The sequence below is a fragment of the Hyperolius riggenbachi genome, chromosome 7, assembly GCF_040937935.1.
Source record: "Hyperolius riggenbachi isolate aHypRig1 chromosome 7, aHypRig1.pri, whole genome shotgun sequence".
In the NCBI taxonomy this organism is placed as follows: domain Eukaryota; kingdom Metazoa; phylum Chordata; class Amphibia; order Anura; family Hyperoliidae; genus Hyperolius; species Hyperolius riggenbachi.
The window spans coordinates 42,940,112-42,966,756 of record NC_090652.1 but is presented as its reverse complement, the minus strand read 5'-3'; the positions used below and the strand labels follow the sequence as shown (position 1 = coordinate 42,966,756).

Sequence of the window (26,645 nt, the reverse complement as noted above, 5' to 3'; positions counted from 1 at the left end):
TTGCTGCTATATCCGCACGCTTTTTGTCCTCATGCAAGGCCGGCGTTGTTGTGTCTCAAAAAGCATGGCCTTCTCCTCCTGCGCCTGCTCCTGTTCCACGTGTGCTGCTGCTGCTGCGTTAGCGTTGCCGGTCCCTGTTTATGGAACCTCTCATCTTTATTACATTTATGACTGCATGGCGATAAAAAGCATGCTATCCGCACGCTTCTTGTCCTCATGCAAGGCCTGGGTTGTTGTGTCTCACAAAGCGTGGCCTTCTCCTCCTGCGCCTCCTCCTGTACCATCACGTCTGCTGCTGCTGGGTTAGTGTTGCCGCCCGGTCCCTGTTTATTGAACCTCTTATCTTTATTACATTTATGACTGCATGCATGGCGGTACAAAGCATGCTATCCGCACGCTTTTTGTCCTCATGCAAGGCCTGGGTTGTTGTGTCTCACAAAGCGTGGCCTTCTCCTCCTGCGCCTCCTCCTGTGCCATCACATCTGCTGCTGCTGGGTTAGCGTTGCCGCCCGGTCCCTGTTTATTGAACCTCTTATCTTTATTACATTTATGACTGCATGCATGCATGGCGGTACAAAGCATGCTATCCGCACGCTTTTTGTCCTCATGCAAGGCCTGGGTTGTTGTGTCTCACAAAGCGTGGCCTTCTCCTCCTGCGCCTCCTCCTGTTCCATCACGTTTGCTGCTGCTGGTGCTGGGTTAGCGTTACCGGTCCCTTTTCCTGGAACCTCTTCTCTGTATTACACTTATGACTGCATGGCGACAAAAAGCATGTTACCTGTGCAAAGAAACATGACATTCTCCACATTTAAAAGACAGTTTTTCCTTTGAAACTTTACAATCAATTTTCTCAAAAACTATAAGCTCTTTTGCAAATATTTTTTTCCCCTTGTACCCACTCCCAAGGTGCACATACCCTGCAAATTTGGGGTATGTAGCATGTAAGAAAGCTTTACAAAGCACGAAAGTTCGGGTCCCCATTGACTTCCATTATGTTCGGGGTTCGGCGCGAACACCCGAACATCGCGGCGATGTTCGGCGAACGTTCGCGAACCCGAACATCTAGGTGTTCGCCCAACACTAGCTTCAATGCAGATATTCTTTGGATTTTCATGAAAATTTTGATGTCTGCCATAAAAATGATTATGTAGAAAATAATCTGTCAAACCTGTAGAATGAATTAATTTCTGCCAAAATTGGGCAACAGAGTTTGGAGGAACTTTGTGAAGAACATTTAATTGTCATCTTAGAAAGAATAATGCAACTATATTCATAATCAGAACAGAAGTTATATCTACCAAAGGTGGTTATTTTGAAGAGTCAAATGATTTGTATGCATTTAGGTTCATGCATGGATTCCATGTTTTTTTTCCCTTGTTTTTTTGTTTTTTTCTGCAAATGTTTATTTATTCTAAGTTTTTATTTCAGATTATGATGAGACATTGATCATTTATTTTTCCATGTTATCCAAAATGATTCTCTGTATTGTGTGCATTGTACTTCCAGTTGGTAAGCATGCTTTTGCAAAACCAATGCAAACGCACCATCTGCTGTTCAGAAGAGGTGAACATGTAGAAGTGGTGATTTGGCAAGAAGACAAGGGCCACCATGCAATTAGCTTTTTCTCCTGAGTTTTCACCTAGGTGATATTTTCACAACGTGTCAAACATTGCCAGTTATGCCACCAGCAAGCAAGAAAGTAAGAAAGTATTCAGAATAATTTTATAGTACTTTTTCTTTTACAAAAGTTTTATTAATGGAGGTTAAGTTAGTCAGTACAAGTATGCAATTTTGGCATAGATAAAACAGTAGTAGTGTTTGTACAAAAGAGTATCAGTAAAGTCATTAACCTGCTGGGCGGTCTGGACGAGCTCAGCTCGTCCAGTACCGCCGGAGCCTGCCGCTCAGGCCCTGCTGGGCCGATTTGGCTCAAATAAAGTGCAGCACACGCAGCCGGCACTTTGCCAGCCGCGTGTGCTGCCTGATCGCCGCCGCTCTGCGGCGATCCGCCACGAGCAGCGGCGAAAGAGGGTCCCCCCAGCCGCCTGAGCCCAGCGTAGCCGGAACAAAAAGTTCCGGCCAGCGCTAAGGGCTGGATCGGAGGCGGCTGACGTCAGGACGTCGGCTGACGTCGATGACGTCACTCCGCTCGTCGCTATGGCGACGATATAAGCAAAACAAGGAAGGCCGCTCATTGCGGCCTTCCTTGTTTATTCTGGGCGCCGGAGGCGATCGGAAGAACGCCTCCGGAGCGCCCTCTAGTGGGCTTTCATGCAGCCAACTTTCAGTTGGCTGCATGAAATAGTTTTTTTTTTATTCAAAAAAAACCCTCCCGCAGCCTGCCTGGCGATCTTAATAGAACGCCAGGCAGGTTAACAAACAACTGTATTGTGAGTTTACGAGAGCATATATGGTAACATAAGCTGTATCGAAATTTAACCTATTAAGCATGAAAGTGAAGGATGAAAATTGAGCACGTCCTCATCAGATGCAATGTCGAATGGATATTTTAAGCATCTGTAAACATTTTAGAAACGGACCAGTCGTCCCAGTGATAATGAAATTTGGGCAAGGTATGGTGTAATGTATGATAAATGAGGTCCATAGTCCTAATATCTTCAACTCTAGATATGACTTGGTTAAATGGGGTATCAGACCCTTTCCAGTTTCTGGCTACCATCCAGAGAACTGAGCAAATAAATACATTGTAAACTCTTTTCCATTTACGGGGGATTTCAGAGTTAGGGGCAAAAAGTAAAGCTTGAGAAGGTGTTAGCGTGATCTCTTTTTCTATAAGGGCTCGCAGTCCAGTCCTGAGTTTATCCCATACAACCATGATTACAGGGCAATTCCAAAATATGTGCAATATGGAACCTTCTGCTTGGCATCCCCGAAAGCAGAGTGGGGAGATGGATGGAAAGATTTTATTAAGCTTAAGTGGGGTTCTGTACCACCTGGTGGCAACTTTCAAAGCAGTATCTTTGATTGCTTGAGTTTTAGTGGCTATTTGGAGATTCTCCCAAATTTTTACCCAGTCTTGGGGTTCAAGTGTGATTTGGAGTTCTGTTTCCCACTCAAGCATATATTTTGTTTTGGTGTCTATATCTTGAGTGATTAAATGGGAATAGATCCGAGAGATAACTCCCGCAGGCTGAGTGTGAGTAAGGAACAAACTTTCATAGAAGGTGCGGTTTGTGAGACCTTCAGGACTGGAGGCTTGGGTAAAGAAGTGACGTATTTGTGTATATGTGAAATATTGGGACCATGGTAGCTCTTTCGTAAACCTTAACATTTCAAAAGAAACAAATTTACCCCCGATCCAGAATCGGTTTGAATAAGTGATTCCATTGTTGATCCACCAAGAAAAAGAAGAACTATCTCTAAATGCAGGAGCAAAATTGGGGTGTCCAATAAGGGATAATCTAGGAGGTTTGGGTGAGCATAGTTTAAGTTTGTACCTGTAGGTGTACCAGAGAGCAAGATTTTCGTGCACTATAAGATTTTTGCTTTTGAATTCTTTCAGGTGAGAGATCTCCAGATATGGGATAGAGGTGATATTAAAAGGTAGTATTGATTCTTTTTCAAAATTCACCCAGAGATTTGTGGACTGGTCATCAAACCAGGAGAGGGATTGTGCAAATCTAGTTGAGAGTAGATATAACCATAGATTTGGTGCTCCCACGCCTCCATCTGAAGTTTTACGGTATAGATAAATGTTCTTAAAGAGAATCTGTATTGTTAAAATCGCACAAAACTAAACATACCAGTGCGTTAGGGGACATCTCCCATTACCCTCTGTCACAATTTCACCGCTCCTCGCCGCATTAAAAGTGGTTAAAAACAGTTTTAAAAAGTTTGTTTATAAACAAACAAAATGGCCACCAAAACAGGAAGTAGGTTGATGTACAGTATGTCCACACATAGAAAATACATTCATACACAAGCAGGCTGTATACATCCTTCCTTTTGTATCTCAAGAGATCATTATACACAGGCAGTGTGCATAGAGGGGCCAGGAGGGGGGAGATGCATTACAGAACCACAACACTGAAGAACTTGGCAGCCTTCCAGACACAGGCTGACAAGTCTGACAAGAGAGGGATAAGTTGATTTATTACAGAGATGGTGATAGTAGAACGTGCTGCAGTAAGCCAGAACACATTAGAATAGATTTTGGAACTTGTAGGATGATAAAAAACAGGATGCAATTTTTGTTACGGAGTCTCTTTAAAGCGGGCTGGTTTACCTGTCCAAATGTATTTATTAATCAACTTCTGGAACTTATTTATAAGAGTGCGACCAGGATTTAAAGGTAAGGCTCTCATTAAGTAAAGTAACCTGGGTAGGATGACCATTTTAATGGCAGTGATTTTGCCTAACCATGGTATTTTATACGAATTCCAGTCGTTGAGGGTATTCTGCACAGATCTATATAATGGCAGATAGTTTGCGTTGACCAGGCGGGTATAGTCAGAAGTGAGCTTAATGCCCAGATATGACAATTCAGTAGACACCCATTTGAATTCAAAGTTGGCCTGATAAAGTTTGATTACTTTAGGGGGGAGATTCACTGCCATTGCTTGTGATTTGTGCACATTTACCTCAAGGCCTGATATTCTGCCAAAATGTTCCAACAGTTGGAAAAGTGTTGGCATAGAGGTGATAGGTTGTGTTAAAAATAACAGAGCATCATCTGCGTAAAAAATTGCTTTATGTTCTTGATTAGCATGAAGATAACCTTTAATATCAGAGTTGTTCTGGATGGCAAGTGATAATGGCTCTATAGCCAGTGAAAATAAGAGGGGGGAGAGAGGGCAGCCTTGCCTAGTCCCTCGCTTAATTGATAGCGGTGTAGATAAAATTCCTGGGATCCTTAGTTTAGCTTGTGGGTTGTTATAAAGAGCTAAGATTGCATTGACTTTATAGTACTTTTTCACGTACATTTTAGTACTTTTTTAATTGTAAGCTGCTGAAAAATGATCTCCTGTTGAAAAATGATCTTCTAGGAGAAAAATCAGGAGAAAAGGTTAGTTGCATATGGGCCAAGATATAAAATGTAATACCTTCTCCTTCTCCTTGATGGCTTGATCCAATTTCTCACTCATCAGTTTTCTTTCTTCTACCATCTGCTTTTCCAACTCGCTAAGGGTCTTCATGAGAATGGCCTTTGTTTCCTCCAACTTCCAAGTTTCTTCAGCCTCTTTCTGTTCTTGGATTTTTGCTTCCATATCCTTATTTCTTTTCCTAATTTCTTCCTCTAAAAAAAGGGGAGGGGAGCAGTATAAATGATATTACTATTCTTTATTATTTATTGTATTTATAAAGTGCCAACATATTAAGTAGCGCTGTGCAATAGATAAGGATACATACAATGTAAACAAGGGGTGATAGACAGAGAGGTAGCAAATGGTTATACACCATAGCACAAGGTTATCCATCCAATGGGGATATAAGATGCATGATCATGTGATTTTATAGAGACCCAACAATGCAAGCCTGAGTTAGTCCATGGGAAGTGGATGTGTAGGGTGATCAAAAAGCACCCTAAAGTGAAAAAAGAACAGAGACAATGGGAGCCCCAATGGTGTAGTAGGTAACAACAATGTGTAGGATAACGTAATAAATGGTGGTACTCACAAAAGAGGGTTGCAATTGGGCAACCAATCACTGAAGGCAGGTGGAGATGAACAAACCTGACTCCACTCGCGTGTCCAGATGAACTTGGTCACTTTCTAGGTAAAAGATTCCAGATGGTTGTAGAAGTGTAGAAGCTACTTCTAAGTAGCCTCCCTGGTGGTAATGACGAGGCTGACTCGTTGTTAAAAAACTTGCTACAGTCAGTATAGACAAAATAGGTTCGTCCACACTGAAAACTGGCCTGGGAAGAGTTATAATGGTGTATGTGCACCTAAAGAAGTTTAAGGGGCGTTTGTTGAACAGCAAAAAGGATACGCACCAATAAAGGGAATAAAATAGATTCAAACCCTATCCACAGAATCTTGCTGCTATCTCACCACATTGGAGTACCCCTATCTCCAAACTTCAATCAAACCATCTATATAGAAAATTGTGAGAAGCTCCAAAGATTACCATAAAAAGAACACCTTTTATTTATCAATTGTTGCTAGATATTACAATACAAAACCTTGGGGTTTTGTGCAAAACCTTGGGGTGATCCTGGATGGAAATCTAAAACTCAGACAGCAGGTATCAGCTGTAAATCTTCCTTCTTCCATCTAAAAACTATAGCGAGAATCAAACACCTTATCCCAGCTGAAGACCTACCTGCCCCGGTTCATGCATTTGTATCCTCCCGCCTAGACTACTGCAATGCCCTGTTCATCAGATCTACAGATAAGGTTCTGCACACCTTACAACTAGTACAGAATGCTGCAGCCAGACTCCTAGCCAATGTCCCCCGCAGCTCACACATCTCCCCAGTACTGCAATGCCCCCCCACAGCTCACACATCCCCCCAGTACTGTAAACTCTTCACTGGTTGCCAGTAAAATGGAAAATCCATTTTAAGTTCTGCCTGCTGACATTCAAGGCTCTAAACCACATGGAACTTTATGCCCCACCACGCACCCTCCATTCTGCCAACAAGATGGATCTGGTTATTCCCAGGACACACTTAACATTTGGTGCTCGGGCCTTTTCCTATGCAGCCCATACTCTATGGAACTCACTTCCACAATCAGTGCGAGAGGCTCCTTCTCTGGACAGCTTTAAAAAAAGGCTAAAAACCCACCCCTTTTCCCGAGCCTTTGAGACTGCATAATGCAGGGTCACAGCACTTTGAGTCCCCAGGGAGAAAAGCGCTATAAAAATATTATTGTTGTTATTGTTATTTGAGGAGGATTTTTATATTTGTGATTAAAAAGTTTATTTTAGAAATTTTAATTAAAATTGTTGACATCATTTTGTTTTGAAACTTTTATTGTACTCAAAACGCATATTAGACCCCCTGCTTGATGGATTTTAGTAAGTTGCAAGCAAAAATTCCACAAAAAATAATTGAACAACTTTTTGCACAGAAATCCTGCAGAAATTGAATGCTAGGGAGGTTAAAAAAATAAACGACTTTTAACAATAACAATAACATTTGTATTATGCTTTTCTCCGATAGGACTCAAAGCACTTAGACTCTCTCAGTCAGATTCAGTAATTGGAAGTAGGATGAAGTGTTAACACAACAAAATTATATTTCTGCAAATGCCAAACTAAACAGGTGGGCTTTCAGTCTGGATTTAAATACGTCCAGAGATGGAGCTGTCCTGATCTGTTGAGATAAGGAGTACCATAATGTAGGAGCGGCATGATAGAAGACAGAAGTTTTCAGGTGGACTCTGGGTATGAGTGCTACACAGCTGCAACATTTCTTGCAAGTATCCAGGGCCCAGATTATGAAGTGACTTAAATGTCAGTTGTTGTGTTTTTATTTCATTTAACCCGTTGTGGAAATGGGTAAGGGGTACTTTGTACCCCTATACTCATTTCTCCAGGGAGGGAGGCGTGCATCTGGGGGTCCCCTTCTTAAAGGGGAATACCAGATGCCACCATGAACTTCCTCCCCATGCATCGGTAGCCCCCTCTTGCTCCTGGGGCACAGGAGGTAAGGAAGAGCTCCTTGTCCATGAATTGGACAAGGGCTCCAGAGGAGAGGGGAAGGCTTTGCTGCCCCTCTCTCCCAAAGCCCCCCCCCCATACCATGAACCATGCGGGCTGGTATAGCTCAGGGTGTTAAGCCACACTCGGCTGGGGCTCCGCATTCTGGCTATCTCAGCCTGCATGGGGGACGAGGGGTTAAAGAGGCTTGGTAGGGGGACCCCGCATCATTTTTCTTTTGATATATGTAAATTTACACTACCGTTAGGTTTGCTACTATATCTGTCATTTACCACATTTAAATGTATTATTTTTTCCTATGAAACTTTAAAATCAATTTTCTCAAAACCTATAAGGTCTTTTTGAAAAAAAAAAATCCTATTGTACCCACTGCCCCCCTCCACATACCCTGAAAATTTGGTATCTTTAACATATAAGGGGGCTTTGCTATTAACTGGTAAAGTTGGTGGCCGCTTGCCTTCCAGTAAAGTCTATGGGAAAACTGTGATTGCAAATTTAAACTAAAAACATTTTTTGGGTTAGATGCAAATTTCGAGCACCCCTTTTTTTTGCTGCAAACTATTTTCAGCAGAACAGTTTGGCCCATCTCTAATAATAAGATGATGAAGAATGGCCCCTAGTGGGCCCCTCTGATCCAAGGGCCCCAGTGTAGTCACAACCTCTGCACCCCCTATTGCCATGCCACTGATCACTGGCGTAACACTAGGGCCTGCAGCCCCTGCTCCCGTTGGGGGGCCCGCCCCGCCCCCCCCCCCCCCGGGCCCGCTCGGGGCCATTTTGGGGGCTGGAGGGGTCGCAGCATGAGGGGAAAGCCGTGGCCACAGTCAGTGGGGAGGGGAGACGTTCCCCCCCCTCCCTCAGCTCGGGGCTCTCCACTTAAAGAAGTGTCCGTGGGCAGTGGCGAGCAGCGGCGGGCAGCAAACAGATACATACCTTCTGTGCGCTCCAGCCTGCGTTCCTCTCGCTAGCCTCTGACGCAACTTCCGGTATAAAAGGAAGTCGCATCAGAGGCTAGCGAGAGGAACGCAGGCTGGAGCGCACAGAAGGTATGTATCATTTTGCTGCTCGCCACTGTTCGCCACTGCCCACGGACACTTCTTTAAGCTGGAGGGGAGCGCAGAGGGGAGAGCCCCGAGGTGAGGGAGGGGGGGAACATCCCCCCTCCCCACCGACTGTGGCCACGGCTTTCCCCTCATGCTGTGACCCCTCCAGCCCCCCAAAACGGCCCCGAGCGGGCCCCAGGGGGGGCGCTCTGAAATTCTGCAGGGGGGCTACTGCAGAGGCAGGGCCCTAGTTACGCCCCTGCCACTGATCAGAATAAAAGCATACATTTTTAATTAGATCCAGGCCAGATTTGATGATGATCTCATGTGCCATTCAATAATTATACAATGTCTTTGTAAATCAAATGCCATATTTGTTTTGGCCCTTAACATAGTTTTTTTTTTTTTTTTTTTTTTTTACGTGGCGTCATTGTTTTCAATCCCAACACTAAAATGGCTGAGAAAAACAACTCCAATGGAAAATATGAAAATTTTACAATATCCTGCAAACATCAAGCGAATGGGCAGGAATTTTCCTGATTATATCCTGGGATACATGCAAAAAGGGTGCACATGCACAAACAGTTGGGTGCCCAGAAATAGGCAACAGTAGAATGTTGATAACTTTACCAATATTCTATTCTTTTACAGTGCTAATATCCATGGCTGGATTTCAGGCAAGGCCTCAAAGGCCATGGCCTAGGGCACCAGGAAAGCAAGGGGCGGGCTGTGGGCAGCAGGGTGGCAGAAGCAGTTAGCCTGCCAAACATTTGTCCTGCTTCACAGAGTTTGCACAACAGAGGTGAGCAGCTACCGACAGCCAGAACTGGCTCTCGGGGGATGAAGGGGCAGCGAACAGCCACTTACAGTGATCTATGAGCTGCCTGTCACTCACCGAATGTGCTGCTTCCCAAAGAGCTTACAATCTAATCCCTGCCATCATGTCACTAAATGTTCTCAGAGACTCAGAGGCGCTTATAATGTAATCCCTGCCATCACTTCACTAACTGTCCTCAGAGGAGACTACAGTCTAATCCCTGCTTTGTTTGGGGGGCGAGGGGGGGCTGGGGATAGTGGGTCTTAGGCGGTAAAAAGTACAAATCTGGCCCTGATTAGTGATGGGCGAACATTTCCCGAACACTTACTGTTCGGGTTCGGGTGACGTCATTGAGCGCGGCTGCCCCCTCCCGCCACCAGGGGGTGCCGGTCCTCCCGAGAGCCGGCCGGCCCCTCCACAAGCCCCCCCCGCGCCCGCTGTATCATGGCGCGGGGGGGGCTTGTGGAGGGGCCGGCCGGCTCTCGGGAGGACCGGCACCCCCTGGTGGCGGGAGGGGGCAGCCGCGCTCAATGACGTCACCCGAACCCGAACAGTAAGTGTTCGGGAAATGTTCGCCCATCACTAGCCCTGATAATAATAAAATGTCAGTAAATTATACTGATATTTTACTGCAAATGTCAATTTGTTAATGTAAATAAAAATTAAGACAAGATTATAATTTTTAGATCACCAGTTTTATCACAATGGTTTTCCAAGTTGAAAAGATAAAAGCATACATTGAAAAAAGCCACAAGTTTAAAAGGGTGCAGGATAGTGGAAATACAATATCGGTAGAGTTACCAATATTCTACTACAATAATATAGTAAAATATTGGTAATATTTACTGATATTTGTAACGATCGGTGGGCGCAGAGAGTATCTGATTACCGGTGATCTGCAGTATCACCGGAAATACAGATATATACCAGATTATAAGTGATCTGCAGTCTCACCGATAATCCGATATACAAACTAACCTCTGTACACCCGAGTAGAGCGTAGTGTTTGGTGTAACAGTAATACAGAGGACAAGCCTCAGTGCAGCAAGGAGTACTGCACAGATTCCTTCCACAGGTCTGAGCTCTCCAAAACGGGAGGAGTCAGACTGACAGTGGGAAGGAAAGTCCGAAAGTGACACTCAGGCGCAAGTGTCACTAACGGGACAAGGAACCGCCTCCAATCGTGAGGTCGGTTCTCGAGGTCGGGCAAGCCAAGTCGTAAACACACAGACAGATAAGGTACAAGATCAGCAGACAAAAGGCAGAGTCAAAGTACAGGCAGGGTTCGGCAACGGGGTATCAGATATATCGGGGTACAGAATCAGGAGGCAGAAACAGAGTCTAGGAGCGAGCCGGGGTTCGGCAACGGAGTATCAGAAATAACGAGGTACAAGATCAAAGTTCAGAAGAGTAGTCAAGGCAGGCAAGAAGTCATAACAGATAATCACAATCAAACTAGTACTTTAAGCTATCAACGGAATCTAGCTTAGTGTAGGATTACAGCTCCAGCTGGTCCCGGCACACTAACGGATCTGACTACGGATCTGGGTGCTCCCACATGTGTGATCGCACGCCAGACAAAGAGCAAGTGAACAACCAGCAGTATATATACTCTAGGACCTTTCCAGGACCTCCCTAATTGCTGGTCCAATGGGAGCAGTGGAATTCGTCAGCTGACCCAGCTGGTCAGCCGACACCCCTCTAACTGCTATTCAAACTCTGCCTCTGTGCTCGCGCGCGTGTAAGTCTGAGTCTTGGTGGACTACCAGTCCCAGCCACACCAGTACTGTCATGCAATGTATCTAATGCGGGGGCCGCCTCAGATGCGGATTCCGCCGTTACCAATGCGGATTCCGCCGCTCTGCCTGGACGGCTTGCGGCGGTTTTTCCGCGTTGAGACGCGCTAGTAGTATTGCCATGCGGACAATCTTCCGCGTCCAATGCGGACCCCACCGCTCTGCCCATGCGGCATGCGGCGGTTTCTTCGCGTTGTGCCGCCATGTCAGACGCAGAAACAGCCGCCTCCCTCTGAGTGCCAGCGGCGGCTTTTCCGCGTTTCCTCACAGTACCCCCCCCCCCCGAGGAGTGGACTCTGGACAACTCCCACCAGGTTTCTCGGGATGTGAGGCATGAAATTCTCTCCTTAATTCGTCTGCATGCATGCGCGTCCCTGGTACCCATTGCCTTTCCTCAATGCCGTACCCTTTCCAGTGTACGAGATATTGTACTGAGTTTTGCACAACACGTGAATCTAAAATCTTTTCCACCTCATATTCAGGTTGATCATCTACCAACACAGGGGGAGGAGGAGCGGAACCCACCTGGACCGCAGGTTTGAGTAGGGACACATGAAACGACCTTACGCCCCGCATGCTGGCAGGAAGATCAATGGCGTAAGTCACGTTATTGATTCTTTTGGTTACTGGGAATGGACCCACAAACCTGGGACCCAGTTTGGTAGAAGGCTGCTTCAGGGTCAAGTGACGTGTAGACACCCAGACTAACTCCCCTGGCTGAAACTTCCATTCCACGGATCGTCTTTTGTCTGCCTGACCCTTCTGACTCTGGAACGCCTTCTGCAAATTCCCCTTAACAATTCCCCAATTGTCCCTAAGTGATCTTTGCCAATCCTCCAGTGCTGGAAATGGGGATGACACGACTGGAAAAGGGGAAAATGTGGGTGATCTCCCTGTCACAATCTGGAATGGAGAGAACCCAGATGAGGAATTCTTCAAATTATTTTGTGCAAATTCCGCGAAGGGCAAAAACCTCACCCAGTCAGTCTGTGCTTCCGCAACGTAACATCTTAGGAATTGTTCCAAAGACTGATTGATACGTTCCGTCTGCCCATTAGTCTGTGGGTGGTAGCCCGACGAAAAAGACAACTTCATGCCCATCTGGCGACAAAATGCCCTCCAGAAACCAGAGACAAATTGGATTCCCCTATCCGACACAATGTCTTCCGGAATGCCATGCAACCGGAAGACGTGAAGGATGAACAACTCGGCCAGTTCCTGAGCCGAGGGGAGTCCTTTCAGGGGCACAAAATGGGCCATCTTGCTAAAACGGTCGACTACCACCCAAATGACCGACATTCCTTCAGACCTGGGCAATTCTCCCACAAAATCCATGGACAAGTGGGTCCATGGCTCACTCGGGGTGGGCAAAGGCTGCAGCTTACCTACAGATGCCAGCCGGGAGGGTTTACTCCTGGCACAGACCGCACACTCTCTGACGTACTCTTTGCAATCTGTTGCCAAAGAAGGCCACCAAGCACACCTGGCAATCAGATCCTGCGTTCTAGCAGCTCCCGGATGACCAGCATTCTTATGGGCGTGAAAGAGGTGCAGAATTTGTAAACGAAAGGGCAAAGGGATGAACATAACCCCTTCGGGTTTTCCCTCAGGAACGTCCTGCTGAAATGGGCCCAAAACCTCCGTCCAATCCTCCCAAGTCTCTGTTGCGGCTAACACTAGTTCCCGCGGGATGATAGACTCAGGAGCGGGTGGCTGTGCCGTTTCTGATTCAAAACACCTGGAGAGGGCATCTGCCTTGACGTTTTTGCTGCCTGGGGTGTACGTGATTATAAATCTAAACCTTGTAAAAAACAAAGACCATCGGGCCTGACGGGGACTCAATCTCTTCGCCCCCTCGATGTATTCCAAGTTCTTATGGTCGGTGTAAACTGTGATTGTGTGTTCTGCCCCCTCTAACCAGTGGCGCCACTCCTCAAATGCCAACTTAATAGCCAGAAGTTCCCGATTGCCTATATCATAATTTTTTTCTGCAGGTGAAAACCTGCGGGAAAAATAAGCACATGGGTGTAATCTGCCCTGCAACCCAGACCGTTGCGACAGCACCGCCCCCACTCCAACTTCTGAGGCATCAACTTCCACAATGAAGGGAAAGGACGTGTCAACATGCCTCAAAATTGGAGTTGAGCAAAATAATTTCTTCAATAAAGCAAATGCCGTCACGGCTTCAGGAGACCAGTGGTTGGTATCCGCCCCTTTTTTTGTGAGACTGGTAAGGGGGGCGACTAAAGTGGAGTATCCCTTGATGAACCTCCTGTAATAGTTCGCGAACCCCAAAAACCTCTGCAGGGCCTTCAACCCTACTGGCTGTGGCCACTCCAACACGGCTGTGACCTTGGCAGGATCCATTGAGAGGCCCGAGGTGGAAATTACGTATCCCAGAAACGTGACCGTGGTCACTTCAAATATACATTTTTCCACCTTCGCGTAGAGCCTGTTCTGTCTTAATTTGTTTAGGACAAATTTTACATGAACCCTGTGTTCGGCGAGGTTATTGGAATAAATCAGTATGTCATCGAGGTATATCAATACGAATCTACCCAAAACCTCCCGGAATACCTCATTGATTAATTCTTGGAAGACGGCTGGCGCATTGCACAACCCGAAGGGCATCACTAGGTACTCGTAATGCCCGTCGGGTGTGTTGAAGGCCGTCTTCCACTCATCACCCTCTCTGATGCGGATTAGATTGTACGCCCCCCTCAGATCCAATTTAGAGAAGATCTTTGCGGCTGTGATTTGCGTAAATAAATCGTCTATCAAGGGTAACGGATAGCGATTCTTTATCGTGATCTTATTGAGGCCCCGATAATCAATGCAAGGTCGGAGACCCCCGTCTTTCTTTTTAACGAAAAAGAAACCGGCCCCAGCAGGCGACCGGGAGGGCCGGATGAACCCCTTGGCTAAGTTATCACGAATGTATTCCTGCATAGCCATCTTCTCTGGACCGGACAAGTTATACAGATGACCCCTAGGAGGCATACAACCAGCACGGAGATCAATGGGGCAATCGAACGGGCGATGAGGGGGTAACTGATCAGCAGACTTAGGACAAAATACATCAGAGAATTCTGCATACTCTTCGGGAACCCCCTCCACAAGAATCTTGGTCCGACCCAATGTCACCTTCCCTAAACACCGTTGGTGACAATGATCGGACCATCTGGTTACCTGACCCGTAGCCCAGTCTATGTGCGGAGAATGGATTTGCAGCCACGGCATGCCTAGGATAATAGTCGAGGTAGACATGCGTAACACAAAAAATCGTAACTGCTCCCCATGCAGTACCCCTATGACGACCTTCACCTCCGGGGTCTGTGACAGGGGGCGATCCCGTTGCAGAGGGGAATCGTCCACTGCCGTGACCTGAATGGGGGGACTCACTGGAGTGAGGGGAATACCCAACTCCTGAGCGAAATCAAGATCCATAAAATTAGCCGCCGAGCCAGAATCAACAAACGCTTCAGTGGCTACAGACTTATTCTCCCATGTGATAGTACAGGGGAGAAGCAATTTTTTCTCTTTAAGAGGTGAAAATTGTGTGCCTAGGGTGTCACCCTCCACTACTCCTAGGCAAAGTCGTTTTCCCGACTTGATAGGGCAGTTTCGCACCCTATGCCCTGCTGCTGCGCAATACAGGCACAGCTGTTCCGTCATTCTCCGCCGTCGCTCCACCTGGGTCAACTTCGAACGACCAATCTGCATTGGTTCGGGCGGAGGCAAGGCCGGAGAGGGTGAGACAGGCGGAGAAGGTGTCACTAGGGGTGTAGCGGATGGTGCCGCGTAAGATGTCACCCTGTCGCGGTGAGTACCCCTAACCTGCTTCTGATGGCGTAACCTACGATCAACTCGAATGGCCGATGATATGGCCTCATCGACTGTCTTGGGCTCGGGTATAGTCAGCATTAGATCAGAGACTTCCTCCGATAACCCAGACAGGAAGTAATCCATCAGAGCAAAGTTATCGAATCTAGCGGTGACTGACCACCTACGGAACTCTGCTGCATAATCCTCGACCGAGCCTCTGCCTTGCCGCAAAAGTTTGAGCTTCCGCTCAGAGGACGCGGCGAGGTCAGGGTCGTCATAAATTATGGCCATGGCCTTAAAGAATTCCTCCACCGAGGTCAGGGCAATATTGGTAGGAGGCAGGTTGTATGCCCAAGACTGGGAGTCCCCAGTCAGCAAAGTTTTAATAAAGATGACCCGTTGGGTCTCCGTCCCCGAGGATCGGGGTCTCAAGTCAAAATACGACAACACTCTACTCCTGAAATTCCGGAAGTCAGACTTGTGGCCGGAAAACTTATCAGGTACAGGCATACGTATATCAGTACTAGGAGAGGATCGCACTGAATCAACTGACGTCTGGAGGGTTTGCACAGAGCCTGACAGGACATTAATCATAGTCTTGTGGCTACCCAGCACTTGGTTGATGTTTTCCACCGAAGTGGCAAGTGCGCCCAGACGGTCAGTGTGTGCATCCATTTGCATTTCTGGTCTGGCGTTCTGTAACGATCGGTGGGCGCAGAGAGTATCTGATTACCGGTGATCTGCAGTATCACCAGAAATACAGATATATACCAGATTATAAGTGATCTGCAGTCTCACCGATAATCCGATATACAAACTAACCTCTGTACACCCGAGTAGAGCGTTGTGTTTGGTGCAACAGTAATACAGAGGACAAGCCTCAGTGCAGCAAGGAGTACTGCACAGATTCCTTCCACAGGTCTGAGCTCTCCAAAACGGGAGGAGTCAGACTGACAGTGGGAAGGAAAGTCCGAAAGTGACACTCAGGCGCAAGTGTCACTAACGGGACAAGGAACCGCCTCCAATCGTGAGGTCGGTTCTCGAGGTCGGGCAAGCCAAGTCGTAAACACACAGACAGATAAGGTACAAGATCAGCAGACAAAAGGCAGAGTCAAAGTACAGGCAGGGTTCGGCAACGGGGTATCAGATATATCGGGGTACAGAATCAGGAGGCAGAAACAGAGTCTAGGAGCGAGCCGGGGTTCGGCAACGGAGTATCAGAAATAACGAGGTACAAGATCAAAGTTCAGAAGAGTAGTCAAGGCAGGCAAGAAGTCATAACAGATAATCACAATCAATCTAGTACTTTAAGCTATCAACGGAATCTAGCTTAGTGCAGGATTACAGCTCCAGCTGGTCCCGGCACACTAACGGATCTGACTACGGATCTGGGTGCTCCCACATGTGTGATCGCACGCCAGACAAAGAGCAAGTGAACAACCAGCAGTATATATACTCTAGGACCTTTCCAGGACCTCCCTAATTGCTGGTCCAATGGGAGCAGTGGAATTCGTCAGCTGACCCAGCTGGTCAGCCGACACCCCTCTAACTGCTATTCAAACTCTGCCTCTGTGCTCGCGCGCGTGTAAGTCTGAGTCTTGGTGGACTACCAGTCCCAGCCACACCAGTACTGTCATGTAATGTATCTAATGCGGGGGCCGCCTCAGATGCGGATTCCGCCGTTACCAATGCGGATTCCGCCGCTCTGCCTGGACGGCTTGCGGCGGTTTTTCCGCGTTGAGACGCGCTAGTAGTATTGCCATGCGGACAATCTTCCGCGTCCAATGCGGACCCCACCGCTCTGCCCATGCGGCATGCGGCGGTTTCTTCGCGTTGTGCCGCCATGTCAGACGCGGAAACAGCCGCCTCCCTCTGAGTGCCAGCGGCGGCTTTTCCGCGTTTCCTCACATATTTTACTATGACCTAACCTCTCCCTACTCTAACCCTTAACCCCCCTTGGAAGTGCCGAACCCTTAACCCCACCCCTAGTGGTGCCTAACCCTTAATCTCTACAGCTACAAACAACGGCTACAAATTGTAGTAGCGCTATACATAGAAAATATCAGCTAAAAATAGTGGCGACACGTTAAAAATAGCAGCTACAAATAGTGGCTACAAAATGTAGCTGCTGTTAAAGCGAGTGCCAATTGAATACTGTCTGCGCCAAGATTTCTGTATAACCGCTATAATCTGGCTGGATGGTGTAATGGTTAAGGGCTCTGCCTCTGACACAGGAGACCTGGGTTCGAATCTCGGCTCTGCCTGTTCAGTAAGCCAGTAATTCAGTAAGGAGCTCTTTGGGCAAGACTCCCTAACACTGCTACTGCCTGCTGAGTGCGCTCTAGTGGCTGCCTCGCAAGTGCTTTGAGTCTGACAGGAGAAAAGCGCTATACAAAAAAAGGTATTATTAAAGTGGAGATAGCTGTGCCCTCTTCAAATGATCCTAGATAAAAAATGTGGTTTTCTAAGATGGAAGATGTGGGGTCAGGGAATGCAAAACCCATTATTTTAGCCATCAATCATGTGTGGAAAAAAACAGCTTAGTAAGGGAATCACTTACGTTCTTTTGCCTTCTCTACCTTGCCAAGAGTTTTATCTGCCACTAGTATTGTGGCTCCAATTTCTTCTTTGGAATTTAGGTATGTAAGTAACACCTCTTCAGCCTGCAAAGCATGATTAACATAAGTATTAAATAGAAGTATTTTAAAAGAAAAACAGAGCAAAGCTTCCAACGTGCTCAGGCCAAAATACATTTTGACATGAAGGCCTGAGCAAAGGCACAAGTGCTTAAAGTGGACCTGAACTCTTGCACAGGACAGAAGGTAAACATAGAAATGCACCCTGTATGTATTTAGAGAGTTTAGCCTGTCTAATTCCCCCTCCTCTGTGTCTAATCAACAGTGAAATTAGATCTCTCAGCTGTGTCAGCTCAGGAATCTCCTCTGCCACGACAAATCAGCTAATTTGTAAACAAAGGATGTTAACAATACGTCATTTTCCAAGAAAGCAGCAAGTGGACACACTGCAGATTTGTTGCAGGATTTGTATCAGCTGTAACAAAGAAATGTTTTTCTTTAAAGCTTGTTATGCTGTTGCATATATTTTAGAGCAGAGTGGAAGTTCTGAGCTCAGGTCCGCTTTAACACTAAACTCACCTGAAAGAAAAATGTGCAGATTTCATTAAAATTTTAGATTTCACACTCTTCCCACAGTGGACACTTTCACTCATGTATCCAAGGGGAATTTGGCATTGTTCTTTGTTGCAAAAAAAAAAAAAAAAAAAACCTTACAGTGAATTTGCCAGTTTTGCTGCAAAATCAGTGTTGGCAAATTGTGTGTTTTCCACTAATAATATATAAATGTTATCCACAAGTAGAATACACTTTTGTGTTCTCATATATGAGCTTCTATAGCAGTGGTCCTCAAACTAAGGCCTGTTGGCCGAATATGGCCCCCCAAGGCTTTTTTCACTGGCCCCCAAATACAAAATGTATAACTTATAGATGTGGCCCACTGCACCTTTAAATATCGGCGGCCCACATATAGAATAGCAGTGCAGGCACCACCCATCCACATACTGTAGAAGCCAGTGAGCAGTAATTTGCTGGCTTCCAATTCAATTCCGTATCAGGTGAAACTGCTGTCCAAATGAACCGTAGGTTGTCACCTGGGTATGCTTCACTGTCTGGTGCACAAAGACGTTCTTCATGCACCGCATGACTGAATGGCTGCTGCTGGGAGGACTCATCCAGGTATGATTGGGTAGCAGGAAAAAAGGGTGCCGGCTGAGGGTGGGCGAAAAGGGCACCGCCATAGACTTTAATGCAATTATCGTTAATACGGCCAAAAAAGCAGAAAAAAGGGAGCCGCAACAAATTTCGTTAACAACATTAGAACATTATAGTTTTTGAGGTAGTTATCGTTTTAGAAGTATACGTTATCGTTTTTGTCATATTATTTTGTTAATAAGTACAGATTTTACATTTTCAAAGGCATTATCATTATTATTGGTAAAAGGGTGTTTCTGCAGAGGGAGTGGTTAGGCACCACCAGGTAGAGTGGTTAGGGTTAAGCCACCTAGGCGGCGGTTAGTTTTAGGGAACGCTAGGGGTTGTGATTAGGGTTAGGCACCACCAGGGTGGTGGTTTTGGTTAGGCACCACCGGGGGGGGGGGGGGGGTTAGGCACCACCTAGGCGGCGTTTAGTTTTAGGCTTAGGCAACACCAGGGGTAGTGGTTAGGGTTAGGCACCACCAGGGGGGAGGTTAGGGTTAGGCACCACCAGGGGAGTGGCTAGGGTTAGGCACCACCGATGGATGGTTAGGCATCACCGGGGGGTGGTTGGAGTTAGGCACCAACGGTTGGGTGGTTTTGGTTAGGCACCACTAGGGGAATGGTTAGTTTTAGGCACCACCAGGGGAGGGTTCTTTGTGAGGGTAGGGTTGGGTTAAGCAGTATTGCCGAAAAAACGCAACGACATTTAACGTTAATATTTATTCATTATTATATCTCGCTTGTTTTTTTGCAACAGTAAATATCGTTAATAAAGCTTGACAATGATGGTTCTCATTATCAAATTTCGTTAATACCTGGTGCCAAATTCGTTAATAACTCGGGCCCTTTTTTCACGGCGCCCTTTTTTCATGCACGCGATTGGGGGAATCAGTACCTAGATTCATTGGAATGTTTTTCAACATCATTTTATGTATGTTCCAGCCCCTCAGCAATCTGAAATATATTGACCCGGCCCTTGACCGAAAAAGTTTGGGGACCCCTCTTCTATAGCTTTAAAATGAGCAAATTAAGAGTTAACATTAAGAGAGGGGCCGCACGGTGCTCTTGCCTTGCAGCGCTGGGTCCCCGGTTAGAATTCCAGCCAAGTCAACACCTGCAAGGAGTTTGTATGTCCTCCCCGTGTCTGCGTGGGTTTGCCCTGGAAACTCCGGTTTCCTCCAACGTCCCAAAAAACATACAGATAAATACATTGTCTTCCCCCTAAATTGGGTCTAGACTACAATACATACATAAACATAAGACTATGGTAGGGATTAGATTGTGAGCCCCTCTGAGGGACAAATAAGTAGCAATAAACTCTGTACAGCGCTGCAGAAGATGATGGCGCTATTTACAGTTAAAATTAAATAATAAACAATAAAAATAATTAAAAAAAACTCCCCTTTAGTTACAGTGTTACCTCCAGGACTTAATTCAATTTCAAAAAATGTTGTACGATTCCTTCCCCTGACCTTGCAATGTTCCTGTACCTGTAAACAAGGGGCTCACAGTGATCTCCTAGAAAGTCCCCTATAGCACTGAACTTTTTTTTTTTTTTTTAGATAAAATAATATATATATATATATATATATATATATATATATATATATATATATATATATATATAACAATCAGATCTCTAGTTCAGGCTTCCATTATTAAATGCATACCACTCACAATAATGAATTAGCAAAGTAGACAATTTTCTGCATTGCACACCTTTATTTGTTAAAATACTTTACTGAAAGAACCTGCCCGGCTTGGTCCTATAGTTCCCTTCTGCCATGACAGTGGGAGTTTACCCAACATAAAGCATATCATCTCACCCTACCATCCTCTCACTCTGTCAAGGGAGATCAGCTGTTTATGGACTACACTCCAGGTCCACAGTCTCACTCACTTCCAGTAACCCAAGAGCAGAGCACAGCTAGGTGAAGGGGGGCGTGACCAGCTGGGCCCAGAGCTGGACTGACCAGAACTAGTGTTGGGCGAACACCTGGATGTTCGGGTTCGGGCCGAACAGGCCGAACATGGGCCAGATGTTCGGCATGTTCGGCCCGAACGCCGAACTCAATGGGAGTCAATGGGACCCCCGAACATGCCCATTTTGGGGGCCCTATGGGGTCGCAGGCATAAGGGGGGAGCATGCCCCGGTCGCGGGGGGGGGTCGGAAATTCCCCCCACCCCCTCCGCTAGCGCTCCCCCCCTCTGCCCGCTTCTCCATACAAAAAGTTTGAAACAAGTTCAATAGTACCTGGCTGGTGGCACTGGCTGGCAGTGGAGTGAGGAGGAGGAGGAGTCCGAGTAGCAGAGTGACGTTGAGGCCGGGCAGCGGGCGGTTCAGCGCTAGTACCCTTGTGGTACTTCCGCCCTTTCTCTGACCTCACGTCCTCTGCGTGATGACGCATACGAGGGTACGCGTGATGCGTACCCTCGTATGCAGAGGACGTGAGGTCAGAGAAAGGGCGGAAGTACCACAAGGGTACTAGCGCTGAACCGCCCGCTGCCCGGCCTCAACGTCACTCTGCTACTCGGACTCCTCCTCACTCCACTGCCAGCCAGTGCCACCAGCCAGGTACTATTGAACTTGTTTCAAACTTTTTGTATGGGGAAGCGGGCAGAGGGGGGAGCGCTAGCGGAGGGGGTGGGGGGAATTTCCGACCCCCCCCCCCGCGATCGGGGCATGCTCCCCCCTTATGCCTGCGACCCCATAGGGGGCATAGGGGGGCAGTATTCGGCCGAACAGGGCCCTGTTCGGCCGAACAGGGGCCCTGTTTGGCCATGTTCGGCCATGCATTCTGCAGTTCGGGCGAACCCCGAACAGTTTGGCCGAACACCACCAGGTGTTCGGCCGAACTCGAACATCACCCGAACAGGGTGATGTTCTGCGGAACCCGAACAGTGGCGAACACTGTTCGCCCAACACTAACCAGAACGATAGGGTACCCACCAAGGTGTGAAACTAAGGTGGAGTGTGCTGGCCAGGGCACTATAACACTGTTCGAGCTTGAAAGCTTCTTCCGTCTGGATTCATATAGAATACTGCAAATTTTTCCCACCCACCCTACCCTTTGCCGCTTTGTAAAGGATGGCAAGTGACAGCTTGGTTGTTGGGAACACAACCTAACAGAGCAGCTTTTGTTGTATCCTAACAGATTTGTTACAGCTGGAGACGGGTCCTTGACAATACCATCTCTTAGGACCTAAGTTCTCAACATGTGGTATGCGTACCCCAGGGGGTACTTCTGATGGTCTCAGGGGGTACTCAAGCTTGATATACTTAACCAAGAAGAAATTTTGAGTTTTAGAAAATGATAAATCTTATTTAAACAACACCAAATTTGTTTTTTAGCTAATTAGAAGCAATAGTAAATGCTTGGAAATTGTTTATAACCAGTTATCATGTATGACAACAATTAAATATATATTTGTCAAGGGGTATTTGTGATAATATTTGCTATGCTAGGGGGTACTTGGTGAGTACAGGGTTTTAAAAGGAGTACATACCAGCAATCAAATGTTGAGAAACACTGTCTTAGGACCAGGGCCGGGCCGAGGCATAGGCTGGAGAGGCTCCAGCCTCAGGGCGCAGTTAAGGAGGGGGCGCACAATTCATTCACCTGTCATTCCTAATTGTGTTTGAAGCAGAAAGAAATAAGAAAAGGGGATACATAGCAGTGACTGCAAGCCAGATAACTAGATATTAAGGTGTTGGGGAGGTTGTGGGCCCTGTGGCGCCTCTTAGTATAATAGCAATCAGTGTATGATGGCTGGGGTGGCAGGGATGGAGGGGCGCACTTTGGTGTCTCATCCTTGGGTGCTGGAGGACCTTGTCCCTCCTCTGCTTAGGACAACGAGAAAAAGAAGTACCCACCGAGCTGGCATAATGAATTATTTATAACCCTTCCCATACTCCACACTCCCTCAGTGTGCTCTGAGAAGCCATATGACAGGTACCATTCCCCCCCCCCCCCACCCTCTGACATGAAAAGCACCCTCACCGGTACCCTGTCAGTCCCTGACCCCCCACGCATGCTGCACCAAATGTTGAGCGTCTTGAAAATAAAATCTTAAATTTCTGACCTTTACTTGCTTGCCACATTTCTCCTTGAATTTTTCTTCTATGGTCTTCAGTTCTTGCTTAAACTTTGCATGTCCACCCGGGTGGAGGTATCCTCCATCTTTTAATTGTTTTTCAAAGCCTTCAGAAAGGTCATTAATACGAGCTTGACAATCTTCCTGAGAATTCTGCTCATTCATAGAGGAAAACTCTGCTTTCTGATGACTTATAGTTTCCTGGTAAGAAAGAAAAGCTTTATATTTATGTTGTAACACATAATGTTTCACAAGACCTTCTTCAGACTGACTTAATATCTTAGTACAGTCAGTCAGTCATTCAATGAATTATCCTGGGCAGAGGCTCTGTGGATTTGCCTTATGGCCATGCACTGCAAGTAAAGAATAGAGATGGCCCGAACGGTTCCAGGCGAACTTCGGGTGGTTCACCTTCGCCGGCGAATCGCCCCATAATGCTCTATGAGGGTCAACTTTGACCCTCTACATTACAGTCAGCAGGCACATTGTAGCCAATCAGGCTACACTCAGCCCTGGAGCCTTATATAAGGCAGGCTCCGCCGGCCATTACAATCACTCGCGTGGCTGCAATAGTCAGAGTAAGGCGAGCTGCTGCAGATTGTTTCTCCTAGGGAAAGATTAGTTAGGCTCTTAGCTTGTTAGCTTGCTCCTGGCTGAATCTTGTTGCTGTAATAGCACCCCACAACAGCTCTTTTCAGAGCTAATCCTGTTCTTGTGATCTATTTTTTTTTCTTCTGTGTGTCCCACTGACACTTGTGTTGCATACACAGCCTTGATAATTCATACTGTGTGTGTGCCACTGCCAGCGGCCCAGCACATTCAGTGACTACCTGTGTGTGTGAGACAGGGAGCTGCACATTGTAATACCCAGTACTGCATATACCCAGTACCTGTTGTGTTTAGTTAACCCACCTCATCACTGCATATACCTACCTTTTGTGTTGAGTGAACCCACCTCACTGCATCTACCTACCTTTTGTGTTGAGTGAACCCACCTCACTGCATATAACTACCTTTTGTGTTCAGTGAACCCACCTCACTGCATCTACCTACCTTTTGTGTTCAGTGAACCCACCTCACTGCATATAACTACCGTTTGTGTTCAGTGAACCCACCTCACTGCATATAACTGCCTTTTGTGTTCAGTGAACCCACCTCACTGCATATAACTACCTTCTGTGTTCAGTGAACCCACCTCACTGCATATAACTACCGTTTGTGTTCAGTGAACCCACCTCACTGCATATAACTACCTTTTTTGTTCAGTGAACCCACCTCACTGCATATACCTAGCTGTTGTGTTAAGTGAACCCACCTCACTGCATATAACTACCCTCTGTGTTGAGTGAACCCACCTCACTGCATATAACTACCGTTTGTGTTCAGTGAACCCACCTCACTGCATATAACTACCTTTTGTGTTCAGTGAACCCACCTCACTGCATATAACTACCATTTGTGTTCAGTGAACCCACCTCACTGCATATAACTACCTTTTTTGTTCGGTGAACCCACCTCACTGCATATACCTAGCTGTTGTGTTGAGTGAACCCACCTCACTGCATATAACTACCTTTTGTGTTGAGTGAACCCACCTCACTGCATATAACTACCTTCTGTGTTCAGTGAACCCACCTCACTGCATATAACTACCTTTTGTGTTCAGTGAACCCACCTCACTGCATCTACCTACCTTTTGTGTTCAGTGAACCCACCTCACTGCATATAACTACCTTTTTGTGTTCAGTGAACCCACCTCACTGCATATAACTACCTTTTGTGTTCAGTGAACCCACCTCACTGCATCTACCTACCTTCTGTGTTGAGTGAACCCACCTCACTGCATATAACTACCTTCTGTGTTCAGTGAACCCACCTCACTGCATATAACTACCGTTTGTGTTCAGTGAACCCACCTCACTGCATATAACTACCTTTTGTGTTCAGTGAACCCACCTCACTGCATATAACTACCTTTTGTGTTCAGTGAACCCACCTCACTGCATATACCTAGCTGTTGTGTTAAGTGAACCCACCTCACTGCATATAACTACCTTCTGTGTTGAGTGAACCCACCTCACTGCATATAACTACCGTTTGTGTTCAGTGAACCCACCTCACTGCATATAACTGCCTTTTGTGTTCAGTGAACCCACCTCACTGCATATAACTACCGTTTGTGTTCAGTGAACCCACCTCACTGCATATAACTACCTTTTTTGTTCAGTGAACCCACCTCACTGCATATACCTAGCTGTTGTGTTGAGTGAACCCACCTCACTGCATATAACTACCTTCTGTGTTCAGTGAACCCACCTCACTGCATATAACTACCTTTTGTGTTCAGTGAACCCACCTCACTGCATATAACTACCTTTTGTGTTCAGTGAACCCACCTCACTGCATATACCTAGCTGTTGTGTTGAGTGAACCTACCTCACTGCATATAACTACCTTCTGTGTTGAGTGAACCCACCTCACTGCATATAACTACCTTTTGTGTTCAGTGAACCCACCTCACTGCATATAACTATCTTTTGTGTTCAGGGAACCCACCTCACTGCATATAACTACCTTTTGTGTTCAGTGAACCCACCTCACTGCATATACCTAGCTGTTGTGTTGAGTGAACCCACCTCACTGTATATAACTACCTTCTGTGTTCAGTGAACCCACCTCACTGCATATAACTACCTTTTGTGTTCAGTGAACCCACCTCACTGCATATACCTAGCATCCCCCCCGAGATGGACAAAATGGACAAACCAGGTAGAGGAAGAGGTAGAGGCAGACCCAGAGGAAGGCCACCTGGCACCAGCCGGTCTGTGTGAGGTCGTGTTGATGTGATTTCGTGCGGCCCTGGCCCAAAGTACAGTGCTCAGGAGAAGGCACGTGCCATCACTTCCAAGATTGTCAGGACGTGCTTGACTATTTAACACAGAACACCTCATCTCCCGCAGCCACCAGTGCTACTACAAGCACCACATCCGCTGCATTTGACACTTCGCAGGAGTTATTTGGTGTGGAAATCACTGATTCACAGCCAGGGCCGGATTTAATGCTCATGAGCCTATAGGCACAGAAGTTCTGGCGCCCTAAACTCCGCCCCTTAGCACAGGCCACACCCTCACCCAGTCGTCCCCCCATCCCTTATGAAATAAAACCACACAAGGTAATGCAGATATTGCCAAAGACAAGAATACCAACAATATGCAGATATTACTAATGACACACACAATTGACAAAATACTGTATAGGCCAACATTTCCAACAACAACCAGTTAATACCAAGGCAGACAGTGAATGGTAGATATTTAGTACTAAGCAGGTAATAACAGTTAGGTGACACACAATTAGTAGTAGTAGGTGGTTGCTGCCCAGTTTGCCCTGCATGGTCAGTATAAGATGTAATCCCCAGGCACTACGGTGGAAAAAGGGAGGGGGTGTCACCTCTTCCATCCCATCCAAACAGCAGAGTGGCGGAGCACAAATACCTACTCAAAGTCTGCTTACTCTGGTCTCCTATTCACTGCAGCCATTCAGCATGCAGCAATGTTTCTACATAGGCTCCCAATGTCACATGACATGCATTTCAAACCCCAATGGAGGAATGCAGCAGCATGAATGGCAGCAGTGAAGAAGACAAGAGGACCCAGAGCTGAAGTTG

At 46.6% G+C, this 26,645-nt stretch overlaps 1 protein-coding gene across 1 annotated transcript in view; it reads right to left on the bottom strand.

Moving 5' to 3' along the window:
• The window catches only part of LOC137525495 (guanylate-binding protein 1-like), a 38,997-nt gene extending 15,823 nt beyond the window's left edge, over positions 1–23,174 (bottom strand). Inside the window, exons 1-3 of the mRNA XM_068246614.1 lie at positions 22,967–23,174; positions 17,671–17,773; positions 5,064–5,257 (exon numbers count right to left, since the gene is read on the bottom strand). Coding sequence (XP_068102715.1) covers positions 5,064–5,257; positions 17,671–17,773; positions 22,967–23,143 — 474 coding nt within the window. The 5' untranslated portion in view covers positions 23,144–23,174. The remainder of the gene's footprint in view (positions 1–5,063; positions 5,258–17,670; positions 17,774–22,966) is intronic.
• Between the last annotated feature and the right edge of the window lie 3,471 nt (positions 23,175–26,645).